The 13472-nt window shown below is 44.5% G+C and overlaps 1 protein-coding gene across 1 annotated transcript; it reads right to left on the reverse strand.

Annotated features, from left to right (window-relative positions):
* Positions 1–240: 240 nt before the first annotated feature.
* Positions 241–12880, reverse strand: LOC121867057. The gene is made up of 3 exons (XM_042366816.1): positions 12742–12880; positions 1483–1710; positions 241–1325 (listed from the first exon to the last, which is right to left on the reverse strand). The coding sequence occupies exons 1-3, from the start codon at positions 12878–12880 to the stop codon at positions 241–243; spliced, it is 1452 nt and encodes a 483-aa protein (XP_042222750.1).
* Between the last annotated feature and the right edge of the window lie 592 nt (positions 12881–13472).

Genomic DNA, 13472 nt, shown 5'->3' on the forward strand with positions numbered 1-13472 from the left:
GTCCAAGGTCAGATAGATTCAGAATAAGTATTCACTCAACTATAAATAAAATTGAAGTTTTGCATCCAATAGTAAAACAAATAAACAATTTAATGAATTTGATAAAATTATAACAAAAGTATGAACATGTTGGAAAAAACAAGAATTTTAATAAAAATAACCGCCATCGACCATGGATGATGGATATATTGAACACAAACATTGATCAGTTGCAAAATAGAAAATAAACATTACCTTTATTTACAGACCAGGCACTTTACGTGACCTGGCCGCTGCAAAGTTTTTGATCAACTTTTCGAAGTCAATCTCTCTGAGGATGTCATATTCGATACTCATCAAAGCCAGGTGGCTGAGCCTATCATGACACATTGTAGTACGAAGTCTGTTTTTAATAAACTTCATTTTACTGAAAGAACTTTCTCCAGAACAATTTGTAACCATGAGCACCAAGTACATCCGTAACATTATTTCAACATTTGGAAATGTATCTACAACTTTCTTGTCTATCAACAGCTTGTAAAGGTAATGTGCCCTCCCTTTCTCATCATCTTCGTCTTCAAAAAATTGAGTGAAGAATGCTGTAAGCTGCACAAGTTCAACTCCAAGTGCTTGATCCAAATCATTTTTGAACTCAGCAACCAATTTTGCTGCAGCTGCTTCAATTTCGTCACAATTCATTGACTCCAGTTTAGATAAGAACCCGAAAAGTGAACAGGTTTCCTCATAGGCCTTTAACCGTTGATCCAGTGAACTCAGGAACTGATAAATTGCTGGAAGGAAATTCTGAGCCCGAAATTTTTCTGACTGCGAGAGGGCTGCTTCTTCTGATCGTCCATAATCCAATGAATTGAGTCGTACATTACGTTGATGCTTGCGTGTCTGTGAATAATCCCCAGTTTCTGACATTTCCCTTCCCTTCTTCTCATAAACATGGAAGCAATCTCTTTTTTCTCGTACAAAACATTCCAAGGACTTCAGCATTGCTACTGCTGTGTTCAAATCGAGTTTAGGATCTTGCAATGCATGGCTTGTTGCATCAACTCTGCCAAGAATGTCATGCCAAAACACAGCATAAATAGCAGTCTCTAACTTGCACATCTTATCATGGAGACCATTGGCTTCATAACATGTTTTGCTCGTCTCATTTTCACATCTCGCTATTTTAGCAAGTGCTTCACGGATTGGGGGATAACCTTGGACAACTGTTTTCACTGCAACTGCTTGACAGGACCATCTTGTTGTGAAAATCCTCTTTGGCACAGATACCGGGCCAGACGCTACAGTTTTCAATAAATCACTAAGAATTGCATAACGATGTGTAGAAGCTGTGAAAAACACATAAATTGCCTCAAGAGAATAAAAAAAAATGAGATAGCTTCTTGACAACATTCAGCTGCAACTTTTCCAACCAAGTTTAATGAATGACTAACACAGGGTATCCAAATTGCATGATGATTTCAGCTACAACTTTGGCTTGCAGACCATTGTACCTTCCACTCATAGATGTTGCATTATCATAAGATTGCCCACGACCATTTTGAATGTCAATGTCATTGTCTGCAAGAAACTTCATTAATCCTTCAAACATTTCTTGAGCCTTGTGTCCTTGATTTGGCAAGAATTTCACAAATCTCTCAACAGGTGTGTCATGCTCCAAGTATCTGATTATCAGAGTTAGTTCATCAATATGGCCTTCATCAGGGGTGGAATCTAGAGAAATTGAGTAATATTTTGAGAGCTTTATACGTGAGATAATTTCTTTCAGTACTTCATTGCCCATTAGTCTGACAATTTCTTCACAGATGGTTGAAGACAATTACCATAGTTTGTATGACCAGTGCCACGATTAGCATGATTCTGGATGTATTGCCTGAGGAAATCATCATACTCGGCCAAAAGATCTAGTAATCCCAAGTAATTTCCATTATGAGGAGATCCAATTATTTCATCACCTCCAGGAAGAGCTAGCCCTCTTTCACATATAAATTTAAGCACGCTGATCAATAGCTTTAGAAGACTACACCAATACTGTATGTATATTATGTATGCTGTATGTATTGTATATTATGTATGTATATTATGTATGCTGTATGTATATTATGTATGTGCTCCATTTATATACACTATTTATTCAGCCTAGCTAGCAGCGTGTGGCAATGTATTTACCATGTCCCACACGCTTAATTAATGTGCCTGGCGACATATGGAAACTGCTAATGTATCACTTACCACATGTCGCCCGAAAGGCTAGTTGACCCCCAGACAGAGTAAGGAGCGCCACCTGCCTTGTGTACATATCTGTTTATCCAGTAAATAGAACCTACGAAAACTCTACAGGTGTTTGTGTTCGCTCCTGTAGATAGAACTTGATACCCAGAACACATGCATGGCACAGTGAACCAATTTTGCTGGATAATTATACAAGTGAAGTGTAAAGTTTGTGGCAAGACCGGCTTATGGACCCCTGCTCTGTGTCAACCACTGCTAATGGCCGTCTCTTCAAAGAATTCATAGCAACTTTGAGCAGTGTCAGTGACAGTGATTTTCTGTGAAGTGTATAGTGCATTGTGTGTTTAGTGCCATAACTGTGTGACCTTGTTCTAAAGGATTCCCAAGGTAAAAGGCATGTTCTGGGCATTTGTAAGGAGTAAAGTTCAGTGCATCCTCCTCTCGCCATGTCCAGAGGGTGACTGACGAGCTGTCGCCTCCACCCCCTCACAGCGAGACACTGCCTGAGACGCGCACACACACACACACACACGTACGAACACACTGACTGTGGCCATTCCTTTATATATATATTTTATATATATATAATCTACTTATCTGTGCATTTAATTAATTTTTTGTCTCAGATCTTGTTGATACGACGGGCTGACCGGTCAACACTGATTTAAGACACAGTACACAGATGAAGTAATTAAGTCTCGTGCCTTATGCAGTCGTGGAGCAAACGCCTGGATGAGTCAGTCGGATGACAGCTCGGCAGAGATGGATGACCAGGCTGAACAGGACGCTCCAGCTCCCACCACATCGCGCAGCCCTTCACCTCGATATTCAGCATTGTCTTCAGAGATAATTGCTTTAATGAAGTTCATGAGGGATGAAAGGCGCGATGACGAAGCTAACAGACTTGTGGAGAATGAAAAAAGAAGACAAGCAGAGGCAGAGAGAGACCACCAACGGAGAGTGGAAGACAGTGCACGGTTTGAAGCTTTGATATCTCGCCTCACTGTTAACCAAGCCCCTGGCTCTAACACTGCCTTGGTATCGACTGGTTCAGATACCTCATCAATGCTTTCTTTACGCCCCCCCAGCCCCACTTAAAGCGGCTGCTCAAACACCGCCCATCTTGAAGCCTGATGTGCATTTCAAGACTTTTCGTGAATGGCGGCGACAGTGGTCTGATTATGCTACAATGGTGGATCTCCAGAGTTTGTCACAGCCTAAACAACTTATTCAGCTGCGTATGTGCCTGTCCTTGGACACTCAGCGTGTCTTGGAACATACGTTGCAGGTACCTCCGACCTCTTTGTCATCTGTAGAGGAGGTACTGGACATTCTACAACGGCACATCAGAGGGCAGCGGAATGAAACTCTACGCAGGAGGGAATTGTTTAGCTGCAGACAGATGGAGGGCGAGACTTTTGATGCCTTTTATGTACGACTCAAGAATGCTTTGGAAGAGGTAGATATATGCCCAGGTAACCACCAGCAGTGCGAGGAGACCCAGTTGAAGCAGGTGATCCTCATGGGTGTTAAGGACGAGGAACTTGTCCAACGCCTCACTTCCCTCAACTCTTCCTCTTCTCTTAAGGATGTGTTGACGATATGCCGCTCCTATGAGGCTGCCAGATGTGCCACCTCTGCCATCCGAGCTCCCCCTACAGCTGTACACGTTGTGTCCCGGTACTAGAAGGACAAGAAGTCCACTCCAACGCCTTCGCCCACTTCGGTTCCTTTTGTAACAACTGTGGTAAGCAGCACGGAACACAGGTGTGTCCAGCTGCTGAGTCTACCTGCAACAGTTGTGACCGTAAGGGCCACTGGTCATTCACAGTATGGTGCCTAGCCAAACGCGTCCAGTGCAATGTGTGCGGTCGTTTGGGCCACTACGACAAGTGTTGCCATACCAACAAACCCAAGGGACAGCGTCGGCAGAAGCAGCAGTGCCCTTCCACCAGTGAGGGCCGCCCACAGTCTTCCGATCAGAAGCATGACGACCCTGGACAACGCTCGAGCCATATTAGGAAGGTGTACTCCCCCTCGCGTCCCAGGACCAAAGTTCCCAAGCACATCAGCGTCATCGTGACCTACGGCAGTGTGTCATCCTGTCTTCAGATGTTGCCCGACATCGGCGCTGATGCTACAGTCATCGGTCCCCAGCATTTGCAATGCTTGGGGCTCTCTCCAAGTGATCTAGGACCACCACCCAAGGATCTCCAAGCACAAGTCACCTTTGGCAACAGGTCGTGTCAAGCCTGGATTGATGTGCATAAAGGTGTCCCGACTCCTTTGCTGTCCTACAGACATTGTCAAGAGTTGGCCATCATCTCCCAGGGCTTCCCCAAACCAATTCTTGAGGTAAAACACGCCAACAGGGTGCACGAAGGGAGCAGCAACTACCCTGCTGTCGCCCTACCCTTACCTTTTGCCAGTGACACCTCTGAGTCTGTGTCGGCCGACTTTTTCTCTGTGTCAGGAAAGTCCTTCCTTGTTATCATCGACCGTCTCTCTGGTTGGCCGGTTGTCATCAAGTGCGGTAATGACACGACGTCTGCCGCCACCAACAGCAAGTTCCACCACTACTTCCGTGACGTGGGCGTTCCTGTACGCCTGCAAACCGACGGAGGTCCCCAGTTCACAAGCCGGGACTTTGCTGTGTTCCTTGACCGATGGGGAGCCCGGCATGTCTTGTCATCGCCCTATTACCCGCAGTCCAACGGCCACGCTGAGGCTGCTGTCAAATCCCTGAAGCACCTCATCCTTAAGGTGGCCCCTTCTGGGAACATTGACTGCGAGGCCTTCGACCGGGGTCTTCTTGATCTCCGCAACACACCTAACTACACCGGACACTCCCCTGCCCAGGTTTTGTATGGACGCCCCCTTCGTTCTTGTGTCCCTGCTCACCCTCAATCTTTCTCCAAGGAGTGGCAGGCCAAGACAGAGGATTGCGATCGCCGAGCCGCCGAACGTGTTCAAGACGTAGTCGCCCGCTACAACGACCACGCCCGTTCTCTCCCCAGGTTGATTGTTGGCACCCAAGTCCTTGTTCAGGACCCGACCTCCCTACGTTGGGACAAAGTGAGCGTAGTCATGGGTCTCGGTAGGTCACGGAACTACCACGTGCTGTTACCCAGTGGTCGTGTGTGGTAGAGGAACCGCCGTTTTCGCCGCCCCGTAACAAAGCCTTCTGCTGACCCCGCCACCAGTGTTGAGTCCCATACCCTTCCCAGTGATCAAGTCCTTCGACGCTCAGAATGGATCCAAAACAAAAGGTCCGCTCAAGACTTTGCTATGAGCGTATAGGGGGGAAGGAGGTGTATGTATATTATGTATGCTGTATGTATATTATGTATGTATATTATATATGCTGTATGTACATTATGTATGTGCTCCATTTATATACACTATTTATTCAGCCTAGCTAGCAGCGTGTGGCAATGTATTTACCATGTCCCACACGCTTAATTAATGTGCCTGGCGATATATGGAAGCTGCTAATGTATCACTTACCACATGTCGCCCGAAAGGCTAGTTGACCCCCATACAGAGTAAGGAGCGCCACCTCCCTTGTGTACATATCTGTTTATCCAGTAAATAGAACCTACGAAAACTCTACAGGTGTTTGTGTTCGCTCCTGTAGATAGAACTTGATACCCAGAACACATGCAAATACTGCTCAATTTGACCCACTGTCACGTGCCTGAGCGCTCGGGAACTCACATGGCGTGAGGCATAAGTTCATGCCTCCATTCCACATAAGCTATTAATAACTTGTTAATTGTACTTATTATACTATTGTTGTTCTTAGTTACTTAGGTTAATTGTATATTTATGTATGTTATTAATATGCATCATTTGTGTTACTCCGTTAAGTCAAACTAAGAGTAGTATTAATTAATTATATAAACTAGCTAGCAAATGTCCTGGATCACGTGATATGAGACGCTCCTTACCGCGTGGGGACGCTCTCGCAGAGTAGCGAAAAACCGTGGCATAGGATAGACGTGTCCATTCTTTCTCTAGCCTCTACCTTTGTCTAGTGCTTTGTCCAGTCTTCTGCAATGCCCTAGTGGTATCAGGTATTAGTGACACGTTCAGTTAGGCCTAGGAAGGGATCCTGGTGTTAAGGAATCTCCTGTTTGATAGGAAATAACCATTTTGTTGTGATTGTTGTATATATATTGTATGTCTGTGTAATATAGTCATGTTAAGTAATATTCGTTTGGTCTAACTCCTTAACGGTGTATTTTCACCCTTCCGGCAGCACTCTTATTTTATTATACAATTACTTATTCCCTTAAATTCTTGTTTGCTAGTCAGTACTCCCTTTAGAACATAAATTGAATTAATTAATTATCTTCCCTTTTGTGACTCACTTACTTCAACTTGTTCTTACTTATTCAAGTACATTTAGTTGAGTCGGTTTTTGTGGGGATAATTATTGCCGTGTTCCCTGTTTGTTCCTTTATTTGTTAATAACTTTGGGTAGGTTTCACTCCCCAGGTATAAAGGATATTGGGATCGCGACAAGTGTCCGGGAGCTTACCATTGTTGTGTCATATCAAGTGTTGTTACTCGCCAGGTGTTGTTTCATCGCTAAGTATTTTTGGATGCAAGTTGCTGTGTTCACAGTGTTCATTTATATTGCTCCTGTTATTGCTTAAGCTACTGGTGAGTTAACCCTTATCTTGTGTACCAGGTATTTGGTTAATCCCTTGCTGTGTTTCACAGTTGATTGCATTTTAATATTATTAATTAGCTAGCTAGTTAGCTTAGCTGCCACGGTTACTTTTTTTTCGCTACTCGATTTTGAGTTCAACATGTTTGACCTGGAAAGCTTTTTGGCTTCACCTTCAGCCGAAGTACTGAAGGGGCTTACTAAGGCAGAGTGGCAATCCCTCGCTGCTTATTATGAAGTAGAAGGCCGCTCATCCATGAGTAAGGCTAGGTTAGAAGAGGCTGTCCTCAACTACGTTATTGACAATGAAATCATAGCCCAACCGTCGGGAAATTCAGAGGAAATTGTTACACCAAGTAATTTGGCCTGACAAGTTGAACTCAAAAGACTCGAGGTGGAGCTGGAAACTCTCAAACAACGAGGTTTGGCTCAAGGTAGTAATACTTCAACATTCAGTGTAGACAAATGCCTCAACAGTGTTCCTAAATTTAATGAGGAAGAACCAGACATGTTCTTCTCTCTTTTTGAGAAAATTGCCCGACTTAACAAGTGGCCCGCTTCTCAATGGTCTCGACTTATTTATAGATCTTTCACTGGTAAGGCATTAGATGTGTTTTCTGCCGTCTCTGAGAATCAATGTCTAGACTATGCCCTTGTTAAGTCCGCGGTTTTGAGCGCTTATAAACTTGTTCCTGAAGCCTACCGGCAACAGTTCCGTAACTGCCGGAAGACTGACAAACAAACATTTGTGGAGTTCTTCAGGCAGAAACAGGTCCTTTGTCGGAGGTGGATTGAAAGTGAGTCTGCCCATGTAGAACATGACAAGTTTGTTGAACTAATCATGCTAGAGGAGGTTAGAAAGTGTATCCCAGGCGACATTCGAGCACACTTGGATCAGAGAGGTATCTGTACCCTGGCTGATGCTGGTCCAGTGGCTGACCATTATTCCTTAACTTATAGAAATGTAAATTCCAGGTCTTATGCTCCCATGTCCCAGTCCTTCACTTCCATCAAGCGGCCCACACCAATATCTACACCGGGGTCCCTGCCTCTTGTCATACCTGCCCGACCCTCAGGTTCTGCACCATCTACCCCGTGTGAGCCCATGGTCCATGGGACAGGTGGATCTACCCCTACTGGTGAGAGAAACTTTGGTTGTAGGTACTGTAAGAAGCCAGGACATGTCATCAGCGACTGTCTCAAGTTAAAGAAAAGAAATTCCTCTTACCAAGGATCCCCCGCTCTTTTGGTCAGGGTGGCCGAGCAATCGGAGAAATTATTGGAGCCCTGTGTCACTGCCCTCAGTCAGACTGTTGCCCTGGATGCTTCCGCCTCTTCTATGATATCAACCTTTGAACCATTTTGTTCTCCTGGTTCCTTAGCTTTGGATCAATTCAATCAACCCACTTCTGTTAAACTCTTGAGAGACACAGGCTCAGCCTTATCTCTTGTTACTAAAGAAGCTGCTCCATTCCTGGATTCATGCTATACTGGTAGCTGGGTGCTTGTGAACGGTTTGACCGGTGGGTCGCGTATTCCCCTTTGTCAAGTGTACCTGCGGCCATCCATAAAGTCAGGCTAAAAGATAGCTCACCTGTAGAAGGGGTCTCTCTATTGATAGGAAATGACCTCGTTGGCGACATGATGTTCCCTAATGATGTGATCTCATCTTGTCCCACTGCCGAGAATAATACTGTGCAGTTAGAAGTAGACTTTCCAGGGTTGTTCCCTGCGTGTGCTGTGACCCGTAGCATGAGCAGCAGTACAGAGGTAGAAGAGACTAGTGAAGTTGATGAAGTTTCCCTCCAGGACTGTGAGAAGTCCGAGGATAATCTTATCCAGCCGGACCATACTGATCTTGGTCTCAGTGAATATTTTGAGGATTCCCCACAACCAGATAACCTCCAGATTAGTTCTGATGGATATAGGAACCCAGATGTCACTAGTTTTGGTTCCTCTCCCATCACTAGGAGTAAGTTTATTGAGCTACAAGCAGGGGATCCTAAGCTAGTAGGTTTTCTCAATCGGTCAGTTACTGAGACAGAAGCTGAGCAAGAATCAAACTGCTACTACACTAGGTCTGGTGTATTAATGCGGAAGTTCCGTCCCTCCAATTCTCCTGCCAATCACCCTTGGTTAGTTCATCATCAAGTTGTTATTCCCAAACCTTTGCGGCAGGACGTACTTAGTATCGCTCATGATGGGGTGGGTGGTCATTTAGAAATTAGGAAGACCTATGCAAAAATTTTATCCCAGTTCTTTTGGCCTAGGATGAAGAAAGACGTCAGCTCTTACTATCGCACTTGCCATGATTGTCAGGTAGCTGGGAAACCGAACCCCAGTGTTAAACCATTCCCTCTGCAGCCTATCCCAGTCATTGAAGAGCCCTTTAGTAAGGTGGTCATAGATTGTGTCGGTCCCTTACCTAAGACCCCTCGTGGTCATCAGTTCTTGCTAACCATTATTGATTGTGCAACCCGTTATCCTAAAGCCATTCCCTTGCGCCGCATCACAGCGAAGAATGTTATCAAAGCCTTAACCCACTTCTTCACTCAAGTAGGCCTTCCTACAGTGGTGCAGTCAGATCAGGGTTCCAATTTTACTTCCCGGTTGTTTAATCAGGTAATGCAAACCCTGGGAGTCCGGCAGTTGAGGTCTTCGGCCTATCACCCTCAGTCACAGGGGGTGGTAGAGAGGTTTCACCAGACACTATAACTCATGTTGCGCACCTTCTGTCTGGAGACTGGGAAGGATTAGGACGAGGGAGTTGACCTGCTTTTGTTTGCTGTTCGGGACAGTAAACAAGAGTCGCTAGGACTCTCGCCCTTCCAGCTCGTCTATGGACATGAGGCGCGAGGGCCTCTTAAGGTGTTAAAAGAGTGTTGGTTGAGTGATCAGAGCGCGACGCCCTTAGCTTCATATGTGGTCCAATTCACGGAGAAGTTGTGTCTGGCTGTAGAACTTGCCCAGTCCAACTTAAGGTGTGCTCAGGTGAAAATGAAACTGCATTTTGATAAGGCCCATCAGGCTAAACTTAGAGAATTCCAAGTGGGGGAGCAGGTGTTGGCCTTCCTGCCCTTACATGATCACCCTTTTAAATCCAAATACAGTGGTCTATATGAAGTACTAGAAAAACAGGGGTCCGTGAATTATGTGATTAGCACCCCTGAACGGCGTAAGAAAAAACGCCTTATCCATGTCAATTTTTTAAAATCATATCATGTTCGTAACGAAACCCTGGGAAAAGCAGTTGCTTGTGTTGATCAATCCTTGCCAACTTGTATCATTGTGCCAGAGTGTAAGGATGATAAAGATCAGTGTTTTTCTGAAATAATGAATGGGTCTAGTGTAAAAGTGGAAAACTCGACTATCTTGGAGGACCCCAGTGCTAAGTTGTACCATCTCTCTAGTGACCAAGCCAATAATATAAAGTCTCTATTACAGGAGTATCTTTTTATAGTTGGTGATTACCCACTCTGCTGTTCAGTGCTGAAGCATGACGTTGAGACCAGGGGAGCCAAGCCAATCCGACAGCGTCCCTACCGTCTTAATGCCTTCAAGCGGGAGTGTGTGTGAGCCGAGGTACAGCGTCTTCAAGAGCTAGGCCTCGTCGAACCCAGCATCAGTCCATGGGCATCCCCTGTTGTTCTAGTTCCAAAGCCGAATGGGTCAATGCGGCTGTGTGTGGATTATCGCAAGGTGAATGCTGTCACTGAACCAGCGGTTATCCCTGGCCACGCATCGACGACGTGATCGATGATCTTGGACTGGCAAGGTAGGTGACCAAGTTGGATCTCCTCCAGGGCTACTACCAGATAAAACTGACTGAACGCTCCAGGGCCATCTCTGCTTTTGTCACTTCTGAGGGGTTGTACCAATTCACAGTCCTTCCGTTTGGTATGCGGAACGCCCCTGCAACCTTTCAACGCCTCATGAATTTCATCACGTCTGGTCTGGAAGGTGTCCGCTGTTACCTAGACGACCTCATCGTCTTCAGCAGTTCCTGGGAAGATCACATGAGTCGTCTACAAGCCCTCTTCTCCGTACTGGCTGCAAGCAAGCTGACGGTGAACCTCATCAAAACTGAGTTCGGCCATGCCCACGTCACTTTCTTGGGGCATGTGGTCGGACAAGGGGAAGTCCAGCCTATAGCATCCAAAATTGAGGCAATTCAACAGTATCCAGTGCCAGGCGATAAGAAGAGTGTGATGAGGTTGCTGGGTATGGCGGGGTACTACCGCCGTTTTTGTCCAAACTTCTCCTCCGTTGCCTCTCCCATGACTGACCTGCTGAGTGGCAAGAAAACCTTCAAGTGGACTACGGCTTGCCAGGAATCTTTTGAGAATCTTAAATCCCTGCTGGCAAATGCTCCTGTACTACTTGCACCTGACCTCCAGAAACAGTTCACTCTCCATGTCGACGCCAGTGAAACTGGCGCCGGTGCTGTGCTTCTGCAAGAGGGTGAGAGTGATCAAGTGCTTCATCCACTGTGCTATTTTTTTAGAAAATTTAACAAATATCAAAGAAACTATGCCACCATTGAAAAGGAGGCTTTATCACTGATCATGGCACTAGAAAACTTCAAAATATATATTGGCAGCACTGCTTATCCCATTCAAGTGTTCACTGATCATAACCCACTTACTTTTGTTGACAAGATGAAACATACCAACCAAAGACTTTTGAGGTGGGCTCTATCACTTCAGCCCTATAACTTGAACATTTCCCATATCCGCGGAAAAGAGAACGTTTTGGCTGATGCACTTTCTCGAGTCTGATTATTTAGAAACTATGTCTATATGCAAATTATGTTTTTGTTTTATTGTCATTGAGTACCTTGTGTTTATATTATGAATTATTTTGCTTCATATTGATTTAAACTGATTGTGTTAGTTATTACTTTCACTGTGTAGCTGTATATCCATTTTCGCTTCCAGTTTGTTGTAAGCTCACTTTTTTGGGGGAGGTGTCACGTGCCTGAGCGCTTGGGAACTCGCATGGCGTGAGACATATGTTCACGCCTCCATTCCACACAAGCTATTAATAACGTGTTAATTGTACTTATTATATTATTGTTGTTCTTAGTTACTTAGGTTAATTGCATATTTATGTATGTTATTAATATGCATCATTTGTGTTACTCTGTTAAGTCAAACTAAGAGTAGTATTAATTAGTTATATAAACTATCTAGCAAATGTCCTGGATCACGTGATATGAGACGCTCCTTACCGCGTGGGGACGCTCTGGCAGAGTAGTGAAAAACCGTGGCATAGGATAGACGTGTCCATTCTTTCTCTAGCCTCTACCTTTGTCTAGTGCTTTGTCCAGTCTTCTGCAATGCCCTAGTGGTATCAGGTATTAGTGACACGTTCAGTTAGGCCTAGGAAGGGATCCTGGTGTTAAGGAATCTCCTGTTTGGTAGGAAATAACTATTTTGTTGTGATTGTTGTATATATATTGTATGTCTGTGTAATATAGTCATGTTAAGTAATATTCGTTTGGTCTAACTCCTTAATGGTATATTTCCACCCTTCCGGCATCACTCTTATTTTAATATACAATCACTTATTCCTTTAAATTCTTGTTTACTAGTTAGTACTCCCTTTAGAACATAAATTGAATTAATTAATTATCTTCCCTTTTGTGACTCACTTACTTCAACTTGTTCTTACTTATTCAAGTACATTTAGTTGAGTAGGTTTTTGTGGGGATAATTATTGCCGTGTTCCCTGTTTGTTCCTTTATTTGATAATAACTTGGGGTAGGTTTCACTCCCCAGGTATAAAGGATATTGGGATCGCGACACCCACATGCGTAGTTAGTTTAGAATCTATACCTCCAGCTCCCTTTGAAAGACTTGCTGCTGACAAAACTGCTTGAATGTGGTCCTTTGATTGCTCATGGACAACAAGCCTATTAGAATGCTTCCAGTCGCAGAACCCATCAGATGTGAAGTGAGATCTTGAAACACCCATTAGCTTGCAAAAGAAGCAGTAGACCCGCCCATTTGCGAGGGAGAAACAAAGGCAAGAACGCTTTACAGCTTCCCCTTTCGATTCCTTCGCTCAAACATGGCTGGTGTGCATTTGCGACTGACATTGTTTGCATCTTTTTGTACTGCTGATTTTACATCCAAAAATTTAGCATCACTGTTGTGGAGACCCTCAGAACCGTTCGCAGCCCAATAATCAATAAATTGTTTTGTCAAATGCTCTGACCATAAGCTAATGTCAATGTCATAATTTTGTGTAGTTGCCATTTGCACTTCAGGAGGCACATGCTTTGATTCAATTTCAATCTCCTCGGCAGTCTGGTCATTTCCACCTGTAGATAGGCTAGAGCTTCCGTATAAATAGGAAGCTTATGCATCACATGCAGGTTCTTGTTCTGGTTGCCTTGAAGATGAGCTTGCAGAAGCACTGACTAGATGTTCTGAAGCTGATGGACGAGTGAAGAATTCAGTCAGTCGACGTGTTTTGTAAATTCTTTAGCTTCTCTCTCAGCACGTTCTTTAGATGTCTTTCTCTTTGCAGCACCTCTTTCAAAACGTCGTACACCTTTGTGTCC

Source organism: Homarus americanus, unplaced genomic scaffold (assembly GCF_018991925.1).
Source record: "Homarus americanus isolate GMGI-L3 unplaced genomic scaffold, GMGI_Hamer_2.0 scaffold53472, whole genome shotgun sequence".
NCBI lineage: Eukaryota > Metazoa > Arthropoda > Malacostraca > Decapoda > Nephropidae > Homarus > Homarus americanus.